The sequence below is a fragment of the Lissotriton vulgaris genome, chromosome 5, assembly GCF_964263255.1.
Source record: "Lissotriton vulgaris chromosome 5, aLisVul1.2, whole genome shotgun sequence".
In the NCBI taxonomy this organism is placed as follows: Eukaryota; Metazoa; Chordata; class Amphibia; order Caudata; family Salamandridae; genus Lissotriton; species Lissotriton vulgaris.
Window position 1 is genome coordinate 1,613,385,775 of NC_141693.1, and position 11,224 is coordinate 1,613,396,998.

General features: G+C 45.1%; 1 protein-coding gene across 1 annotated transcript; it reads right to left on the minus strand.

Annotated features, from left to right (window-relative positions):
* Positions 1–5,092: 5,092 nt before the first annotated feature.
* LOC147716825 (olfactory receptor 10A6-like) lies at positions 5,093–6,031 on the minus strand. Its single transcript, XM_086919782.1, has one exon. It carries the CDS (start codon positions 6,029–6,031, stop codon positions 5,093–5,095), a length of 939 nt encoding a protein of 312 aa, XP_086775908.1.
* Positions 6,032–11,224: the final 5,193 nt, after the last annotated feature.

Consider the following 11,224-nt stretch of genomic DNA (forward strand, 5'->3'; position numbering starts at 1 on the left):
AATGCTTCTAATACCACAGGCCTGGCACACTTTGACATCTTTTCAAACTATTTTTTGAGTCACCCAGCTTTTATACATTCTATTTTTTCCCGTTTGTTTGGTGGGTTCCCACTGTTACTTATTGTAATTTGAGGCCTTATAGTGTTGTTCCTGCTATTATGCAATGTATGCTCCTTCTGTGGTCCTTCCAGGCCAGGCATCTCTGCAGCTGTGCTGTGAGCACATGCTACAGCTCTTTGGATTGGTGCATCTGGATGGTCTGTATGGCAAGTTCTGTATAAGCTTTGCTATGCTTGTGTGCAACCTGTGTTTCATGGCATCTGGTGCCCCTCCCAATGGGCCCTGGACGTCTGCCTGGCAAGCCATTGCATGATACCCTGGATTTCGAACTGTTGATGAGTCCCTTAGTGGCCCATTATCAGGACTGGTCCTTGTGCATGCAGCTCGTGCCTAAACCATGGCTATTGGCTGAAGATGATCCATGTGCAACGTCTTCTGGATCTCAGTTTCATTGAAATCAACACTCGTTACCCCTGATGGTCTTGTCAATAACTGGCATGGCGGAGCATTTCTGTTCTCTTGACTAAGCCTGGGCAGAGTGCTCCACTCCGCTCCCAGAGTTTGCAGAGTTTTCTGCACTCTGCATTTCAAGGAGCTCCAGAGTTTTTTTCCCACTCATTCTCATCATCATTAATTTGGCGAGCTTGACGGTGACGAGCGCGAGCAAAGGAAATCAACCTCACGATTTCTCAACGCGGGTGGATAACTCAATGCGAGTGACCGCGCATGCTCTAGACCGTGCATATTGAGAAATCGGCCGTTCTCCTTGAGAAAGCTGCAGCTCGAGTAAAATATCTACTCGAGCAGCAGAAAGGAAGCAGCACCCACGTGCGCTGTTCATGGTGCAGTTCGTTATAATTTCACAGCGCAGACGAAAACCAGGTGCTGAAAATTAATGTGAACAGCATTTTTGTACTCCACCCAGGCTTACTTTTGACTTGCTCAATTGGATGGCTGATATTTTTACCTTGGATTGTTCGTATTTCTTATTGGAATCATTTGCTTTTCACATGGCATGCTATATTGTCGGCCCTGGCAACATGCTGTAATTGCTTATGAACACATTTTCTTAAAAAAATGTTTTTTACCATGACCGTTTTCTGTGCAGCATTTTAAAGAAATACAATTCAAATGCTTTGATTTGGCTTATCTTTTGATTTCTGTTGTCACTTTGGTGCTACCATCCTAACCGAGGGGAGGGTGTTATGTGTTCCATGCAGGCCCATGGTCGTTTTGCCTATGTTAGCGTGAGCACGTTGTAGGCTGCAGGCTGCACTCTGCTTTGCAGACATTACATATATAGTCTGAACACCATAGACAAGGTCAAACAAAAATGCCCCTTGTTATTCTGTTCTGGTCAGGCTCTTTCAGGAATTAGGGCCCGATTACGATGACATTGGGACTGCCACCTTCATTCCGTCGGTGGGACCATCACTGTCAGGCTGTCGGTCCCACCGCCATTCAGTCCATTAGATCCGACTGCCGCATTAGGATGCAGAAGATCGGTTCTCAGCTGGCGGGCGAAAGACAGCTCTGTCTGACAGTATCAAGGATCACGTCAGTGCAGCAGTCAGACTACTATTCCCTACAATGGGGCAGTGCCTGCCCAGACACTGCCCTAGGGATTAGGATTTCCTTTTCCACCAGCCCTTTCATAGTGGTTAACCTGCCATTAAAAGGCAGGCAAACAGTGACTTCGGGGGCACCTAGCAGGGCCCCCTGCCCCCGGCATTCTTCAATGGGCCCTGGGGTGCACCTATGGTGTCCCCATAAACATCCCTACACCACGTGGCAGGCACCACATGGTACCTGCCATATGGACATGATGTAGGGATGTTTAAAATGTATATATTTCGTACTGTGGCATGTGCTGCAGCCCGCAGCACATGCCTCAATGCAAAGTATACATATTGCGACCGTTGTGAGGGCAGTTGCATTTTAATGCAGGTAGCAGGACCCTCGACTTTTATTCCAGTGTTCCTGCTTCTGCCATGGTGCTGGTCGGACAAAAGTCTGACTGGCGTAGTTATCAGGACCTGAGGGTTCTAAGGTCCTGATTGTGATGCTGGTTGGACTTTCATCCAAGCGGCACCGTGGCCTCAAGCATGACTGCCTGACTAGAAGTTGGCTGTTCTGCTACCTGCATTACAATGCAACCGACTTCATAGTGGTCACAATGTGAATACTTTTCATTGCAGCGTGTGCTGTGGGCTGCAGCACATGCTGAAGTACAAAATGTACACATTTTAAACATCCATGCACTATGTGGCAGGCACCATGCAGTGCCTGTTACAAGCTGCGGGATGTTTAGGGGAGGTACCAGGGAATCCATCATGAAGAATGACGAAGTGGTATAGTAAAACTACTCTTTGGGGGCTAAGTGAGTCCCTCTTGCCAGCAACCAAGTCTTTGCTGGTGTTAACGCAAAACTTTTGTTAAGTAGCAGGGCTTCTTCATGATGGATTTATGACTTATGCACACAAGATCCACACTTAAAAAAATAATTCTGGAAAACACTAAATCTTGGACACAGTAATCACTGTTGCCCTTTACTGTGTGAATACTACTGGAGTACTAGAACCCATTCTGGCTCGAAAATACAACCGGATCTGAGGATCCATACCAAGAGATAAGAGCCCTGAAGAAGTCGCTGTGCACAATAATTAAGCGCGAAGAAACACGTGTTGGTTAAGGATCTCAAGATTAAACTGAAGTGACTGTTTCAAAGGAGGAGCAAGTGTTTTTTATTATTTTTAATGAAACATAATATATATTGTAGATGTGTGCAAGGGACTGTTGTTTTGATACATTCTTCTATGACTGTAAATTTAAACAATGTGGGAATCTATCTCAAAGATCGCTCTCCCAATCTAGTTTGAGGGCTGTGAAATAGCACCTATCAAAGATCAGTAAATATATAGATTTAAGTGATTTCCTTTTGGGGCCATATCCAGTAAGAAACAAAAAATATGCAAAGACATGTGTATATAACCTAATAAATGCAGCTATAAAAGAAAAGCATGCATATGTTAAAAAGAGAAACTTTAGAAGGAATCCGAGAAACTGTTGAAGGAATAATGTTATTTTATGTATATTTGTATGGCGTGCTAATAACTTGTGAGGGTATCTAGGTGCTTTGCAGCTAGATAGGCAGTTGCCTCCTTGGTGAGAGTATTTGAAAAGCCAGGGTTTTAGCTTCTTGTGGACCTTGAGAAGCAAAGAAGAAGCCTTAATGTGGTTTGGAATGACTTTTTAGGCTTTGGGCAGGTGTGCTAGTAAGAGTCTGGCTGAGCAGAGGTACCTCCGAGGTAGCTCAAAGTTTATGCAGTGATTGAGTTAGGCAGGGCCAATGTTGTGTAGTGCTTTGCATGTGTGTGTGAGGTATTTAAACTGTGTGCATTTGAGTATGGGGAGACAGTGCAGTTCTCTGAGATGTGAGGTGATACAGGCCTGGCATGGTAGGTTAAAAATATTCCTTGCTGTGTCATTCTAAATGGTTTCCAACCTGTTCAGAAGTTTCTTAGTTATTTCTGTGCTGAATGTTTTGTCAAGTCTTCTGATAATCATGGCCTCTGTAACAGTTTTGCCGGTGTTCTCCTGTAGCCATTTGAAGATATGTTGCATCATCCTCCAGGATATGGAAACACATGAAGGTCACTGCAGTTACTTGGACTGACATGTTGAGCTTGTTGTCCTGGGTGATTCTAAGTTTTCAGGCATTGGTGGTGGGGGTGGGTGTGGGGCCAAAGCCAGTTGGCCACCAGGTGAAGTCCCAAGCTGAGGCTTTCTTCCAAAGATCATTACTTCAGTTTTGTCTGTGTTGAGTTTGAGGCATTATGATTTTCAATTTTCTTCATAGGACAACTTCAGGCCTTGAAAGTGAGAATAGTTTTTGTGAACTATTCACTGTAGATCCATGCCAACATTAAATTCTTGCATGTGCCACTTTTAAATACTAGGGGGCCGATTACAATGTTGGGCAGAAAGCCTCCTCTCGACAGTCGGATTCCCCTAGACCATGCCTGAACCCTTTCGACGGACTTGGCCGGTTTACAATCCACCGACCGATTACGATGTTCGCGGTCAGCTTGTAAACTGCTCGGTCTTTCTGAATCGGTTCTGACCAGCTCTAGGAGAATTCCTGTCAGTCGACTGGCATCATACAGCTCAATGGACCGATCGAGCGATTACGATTTTGGCTTCCAACAGCCTTTCCGAGTCAGCCTTTCTCACACAAAAAGGCTGTGGAAAAGTTACTTTTAGAGCTCCCTTCATCCTGCAGCCTACACTTGGTGGTTGAGGGGGTACCTAAGGTACCCCCATGTAAAAACCTACACAGGGAGCAGAGGATTCCACACATCCCCCATTTCCCTATAGGAGCCTTTGCTGTCTGGCGGAACACAAGCTCCCATAGGAGTCAATGGGAATCCAACCGAACAGTGTTCAGTCACATCATAATTGGTTGGGTGGAACCGCCGACCGCGAGTCGGTCGGTCCAGATTCTGAGATGGTGTCAGTCGGAAAGTTCCCGCCCAACATCATAATTGCCCCTTAGCATCCTAGCTTGTGCGCTACAAGGCCTACTGAGGGGTGACTTATTTAATGTTTAGAAGTAGGGTGCTCTCCAGTCAAAAAGCATTATTTTGACAGGTTTGCTTGCAGGTTTAAGATCTACAGGAGGCTTGCTTCTCAAGTAGGCCTAAACCTAAAGCCATGTTTTTGTTGCCACTCAACTGGATGGAAACGTAAGTGCTGCAGTCTACATATAAGATTTGACTTTCTATGCAGTTGGTGAATTGTCCTACACCATACACTGTGGCCTTACAGTACAGGTAAATATATCAATTAGGAATTAGCCAATTTTTTACCAGGTTTTAGGGGTGAGGGCACATACACTGTGGGATAGAGAGCAGTGCCCCAGTGTGTCAGATTTATAAACAAGCAATACCAGTCAGCAAAGAATTGGGGTGGAGGCCGGCAAACAAAAAGAGACACTTTCTCACAGTCATTTCAATTTTGTATATTATGACGTTTAATGAAATACACTGGAAGATAACCGTTTTCTAAGAGCTAATTTAAATTCCTGGTTTCTTAGAGTATATATCAGAGGGTTTAACATTGGAGTAATGAAAGCATAAAATACTGCAAAAACCCTCTCCCTTCCCTGGGAATAATTTGAGCTTGGCTGCATGTAAGCAAGCATGCAAGTCCCATAGAACAATGTAACAGAGGATATGTGAGAACCACAAGTGGACACAGCTTTGCGTCTTCCCTGGGTAGATTTCATCTTGGAAATTTTTGTGATGATGAAGATATATGAGATGAGGATAAGTAGAAAAGGTAACAATAGAAGCACAAACCCTGCTACAAGGTTCACAATCTTATTGGCAAAAGTGTCCCCACAAGGTAATCTCAATAACGCTGGAACTTCACAGAAGAAATGATAGATGTCACGAGACTTACAGAATGGTAAATGAAAAATGAATGAGGTCTGAGACACAGAGAATATAATTCCTATAATCCATGTGGATGACGCTAACAGAACACACTTGGAAGGACTCATAATGGTCATATAGTGGAGAGGAATGCAAATGGCAACGTAGCGGTCATAGGCCATGACTGCAAGTAGAAAACAATCTGCAACGCCAAAGGATAGAAAAAAACACACTTGTGCAGCACAGCCCACAAAGGAAATCCTCTTGTCCTTTGTCAGGAAAACCGTGAGCATCTTCGGGACAGTGACAGTTGTTAAAGCCATTTCCACCACAGACAGAACCTTAAGAAAATAGTACATGGGCGTATGAAGTGTGTGATCAAATGTTACTATAATAAATATAATACTATTTCCGAAAAGTGTTAGGATGTATGTGACTAGGAACAGAATAAAGAGCACAAGCTGCCACAATGAAGGAAGATCAGAGAATCCATGGAGGATGAATCCTGTTCCAGTCATAAAATTTGACTGGTTCATTGAGTCACCTAATGAGAAAACAAACGTGGAAGTTAATGACAAAGCAGATGAACACACATTCATATAAAGCCCACAGGTTCAAAAGTGACGAAAGCGTTTCTATTGGTAGCTTTATCATGATCCTAACATGTTCTTGGAGTTTCCAAGTTTGTTAGATTTAGTCATATTTCTCAAAATGGGGAGCATTTGATACAAACAGAATAGAGGAAGATGTTTGCCATATTTGCTGCTAAGGAAACAATTGTAAATTACTTAAAGCAGAGGAAATCAGTGACTTGTGTGGGTTTTTGCCAGTTGAACCCTTAGCTCACTATCATTTTAGAGTGTTAGATCCTCTGCCAATAATCCATCACAACAAAGGATGTGTGTGTATGTGCAGAATAAAATACCAGCTGCTGTGTAATTCTTATTTAGAACTCAGGCCTATGACAAAAAGGTTGAAGAACCCATCTAAGGTGTTTATGTGTGTGGAAGGTGAACCCCATGGCAGTTGCCCTATTCAGGGGAAACAGCATTTACAATGCAGTCTAGACCACAATGTACATTTACAACAAAGGGGCCCATTAGGATGTCTGGCTGATCGCCACCGCCATGCGGGCGGTGGCGACCTGCCAAACATTCTTGCCCGCCTGCCACCCATTTGCCCCCTGTGATATTACTATGGCGGGGGGGACTGCGGCGGACGGAAACACCGTCCGCCGCTTTTCCGCCCCGACCCGCTTTGCGACCGGGGCGGAAAAGGTTTAATATGGTGGCGGTGTCTATAGTATGGGCTTTGTGACATGGCTCAAAGGCAGCAGTCTTTACTTTGGGGGCCCCCTGCGGGCCCCCATGGTGAAGGCGAGGTGGGGGATGCACATGGGGGGTACCTGTGGTACACCTCAGCATTTGCATACACAATGCAGCCGGCACCGTGCTGTGCCTGCCGCTTTGTGTATGCAAATGCATTACAAGCATTTTTAGCATTGTGGTGGGTGGTGCTGAAAGCACCACCCACCACAATGTTAAAAATGCAGGATGCGCCCGCCACTGTGGCGGGCGCATCCTAATACCCCCCACGGGACCCCCGCCCTTATGGCGGGCGGTCCTGTAATACGATAGGAGCCGCCCGTCATCCCAATGACCTCCAAAGTCTAGACCACGCTTTAGTCTTTACCATGTAGGTTTTCACAACTACTATGTATTTACCACTAGATTCTTTACCATACATGAGTTTACTACAATGTTTGGATCCAGATATTTATCAGGCATGTCGGTACCACTACTGTCATTACCATTACTACGCATTTTTTTACCACTAGTGGAATTAATACTTTTGTGTTTTACCACTAGTGTCATTACCACAAATATATTTACCACGCATCAATATATAAGTATATGGGTAAGTATATAAGTAAGTATATGTTAGAGGTCTTTGGTAAATATACATTTAAAAAAAAGTTTTAATTTCTTTATGATAATACGTTTTAGTGACAGTATGTAAGGGATATAGAGGTTTTGGGTGTGGAAGTGTATTAATACTCAGGTTTTAACTCATATATTTATTTTTAATTATAATAAGTTTCAGGGACCGGATGTAAGCGATATAGGAGTATTCGATGGGGAAGTGTAGTTATACTCAAGTGTTATCATATATATTTTTCAAATTTTAATATGTTTTAGGGACAGGGTGTAAGGGATATAGGGGCATTGGGTGGGAATGTGTATTAATGTGCAGTTAATAATTTTAATATTCAGGGAGGGTGGGGCACGCCGCGGACATGCACCAAGGGAATTACCTTATTGCATCATGGTAAATGTAGTTTTCAAAGTTGCTTGCTTCAGATAGGTTTATCAAGTTTCATGGCCAGTGCTGGTATCCCTATACACGTGTTTCTAGATTCTTCTCTCTTCAATAGGGAAAAAAGTTCATAGGTTGCTGTGCATGCTGCGGTCATCTTATCAGGGATATTACCACTCTCAGCATGGGTTGCGTGCCGGTGAGTTCGTCCGCTCGTGGCCCGTGGGAGCCATTTTAAACATTCAGGGAGGGTGGGGCACGCCGTTGAAATGCACCAACGGAATTACCTTATTGCATCATGGTAAATGTAGTTTTCAAAGTTGCTAGCTTCAGATAAGTTTATCAAGTTTTATGGCCAGTGCCCGTATCCCTAAACACCTGTTTCGAGATTCTTCTCTCTTCAGTAGGGAAAAAAGTTCATAGGTTCCTGTGCATGCTGCCGTCATCTTATCAGGAATATTACCACTCTCAGCATGCGTTGCGCGACCCTGAGCTCGTCCGCTCGTGGCCCCTGGGAGCCATTTTAAACATTCAGGGAGTGTGGGGGTATGCCGCGGACATGCACCAACGGAATTACCTTATTGCATCATGGTAAACGTCGTTTTCAAAGTTGCTTGCTTCAAATAAGTTTATCGAGTTTCATAGCCAGTGCCCGTATCCCTATACACGTATTTCGAGACTCTTCTCTCTTCAGTAGGGAAAAAAGTTCATAGGTTCCTGTGCATGCTGCCGTCATCTTATCAGGGATATTACCACTCTCAGCATGCGTTGCGGGCCCCTGAGCTCGTCAGCTCGTGGCCCGTGGGAGCCATTTTCAACATTCAGGGAGGGTGGGGCACGCCGCGGACATGCACCAATGGAATTATCTTATTGCATCATGGTAAATGTAGTTTTCAAAGTTGGTTGCTTCAGATAAGTTTATCAAGTTTCATGGCTAGTGCCCGTATCCCTATACACGTGTTTTGAGATTCTTCTCTCTTCAGTAGGGAAAAAAGTGCATAGGTTCCTGTGCATGCTACCGTCATCTTATCAGGGATATTACCACTCTCAGCATGCGTTGCGCGCCCCTGAGCTCATCAGCTCGTGGCCCGTGGGAGCCATTTTAAACATTCAGGGAGGGTGGGGCACACCGCGGACATGAACAACGGAATTACCTTATTGCATCATGGTAAATGTAGTTTTCAAAGTTGCGGGCTTCAGATAAGTTTATCAAGTTTCATGGCCAGTGCCCGTATCCCTATACATGTGTTTCGAGATTGTTCTCTCTTCAGTAGGGAAAAAAGTTCAAAGGTTCCTGTGCATGCTGCCGTCATCTTATCAGGAATATTACCACTCTCAGCATGCGTTGCGCGCCCCTGAGCTCGTCAGCTCGTGGCCCGTGTGAGCCATTTTAAACGTTCAGGGAGGGTGGGGCACGCCGCGAACATGCACCAATGGAATTACCTTATTGCATCATGGTAAATGTAGTTTTCAAAGTTGCTTGCTTCAGATAAGTTTATCAAGTTTCATGGCCAGTGCCCGTATCCCTATACACGTGTTTCGAGATTCTTCTCTCTTCAGTAGGGAAAAAAGTTCATAGGTTCCTGTGCATGCTGCCATCATCTTATCAGGGATATTACCACTCTCAGCATGCATTGCGCGCCCCTGAGCTCGTCAGCTCGTGGCCCGTGGGAGCCATTTTAAACATTCAGGGAGGGTGGGGCACGCCGTGGAGATGCACCAACAGAATTACCCTATTGCATCATGGTAAATGTAGTTTTCAAAGTTGCTTGCTTCAGATAAGTTTATCAAGTTTCATGGCCAGTGCCCATATCCCAAGACATGTGTTTCGAGATTCTTCCCTCTTCAGTAGGCAAAAAATTTCATAGGTTCCTGTGCATGCTGTCGTCATCTTATCAGGGATATTACCACTCTCAGCATGCATTGCGCGCCCCTGAGCTCGTCAGCACATGGCCCATGGGAGCCATTTTAAACATTCAGGGAGGGTGGGGCACGCCGCGGACATGCACAAATGGAATTACCTTATTGCATCATGGTAAATGTAGTTTTCAAAGTTGCTTGCATCAGATAAGTTTATCAAGTTTCATGGCCAGTGCCCATATCCCTAGACACGTGTTTCGAGATTCCTCTGAGGTTCCGTGACCATTTGAACCCGTGTTTTCAATATTGTCGGAAATACATAATATTGGTATCAGCGAACCGCAAATGATCCATTTAGCATATCCTGGTGTTTTCGCTACGCTACGAGCAAGAGCACTCCTTTTATAAACACATTTCTGATCTACCCACGGCATCCATCTTAGATCATGGCCGCCATTTTGTGTTTCTTGCCCTCACATACGCAATAACCTCTGATCACTTCATTTCGATTAAGGACACGTAGCCTTAGCCGGAGATTCACCTCTTTCATGACACGTGCACCTTAGACCAGACCACGCTGTAGCTGCATGACTCGACAAAGACTGCCTCCTCTGCCCGAGGCCAGTCCTGCTAAACTGGTCTTCGTGTCCATTGTCCTGATCACGATTAGGCGGCCGAAGCCGGTAGCCTTGCCCATTTACAACCTACAAACATCCCTTATCCTGCTTTTCTATCTTCTGCACCTGGATCTGTTCCTTTCCTTCTGGGCCTTTATTAGGGGGAGGTAACGAAATTTACGATGAGGCGGTCCGGGTCTTGAATGAAAAGTTGACATGAGATTATGATGGAAAAGTGGGAACCCCTCGTTCGTAATGTTTTGACATCAGATATTGTTGACGATTCCTGTGCAACGCCAAATATTTATTGTTTAGGACACAAAGGTTTGGGAATGTACTAACATGTAAGAATTCGCCTGAAGGCCAAAATTTAGTATATAAGGAGCAACCCTCTTTGTACAATTTGAACAGGCTCCTAGTTACTGCCCATGCGTAGTTTCTGTGACTTCTGTGTCCCTGCAGTAATAAACCTTTGGTCTTTGACGCCACCATCGAGAAGCCCGTGTTTCTGTTCATTTGTGCACCAAGGCAGGTGGAACTCCGGGGTCTTTGGGTGTTGTTCCCTGACACCTCTGGACGGAACCAAAAAGTCCAGAACTCCAATTGGCGCCCAACGTGGGGCGACGTCATTCGGTACCGGTCCAAAAGCCTGAAGAGTTCGAGAAGCTTCGTGTGAAGATTCCTGAGGGAGGCGCCCCACTTCATCGATCCCGGCATATCGCAAAAGTGGCCCGAAGTTCTCTTCCACGAGGGTTCCCGTTCAGGACGGCTGCAGTGGGCCGTTGCCTTGACCGTCGCCCTGTCTTGGACCCGAGGTGCAGTCCTTAGTACAGCGAAACGTGACGGGTTTCTCCTTGGTGACGTCTTCAGTGCCTCAGTTAAGTATTTAGTGGTTGCTAGCTAGTTACTTTGTGAGGGTTGTTAAAATCCTTGATC

Bases quoted from the DNA above. Each gene is read 5' to 3' on its own strand.
- LOC147716825 (XM_086919782.1), bottom strand. From the start codon at position 6,031: ATGAACCAGTCAAATTTTATGACTGGAACAGGATTCATCCTCCATGGA.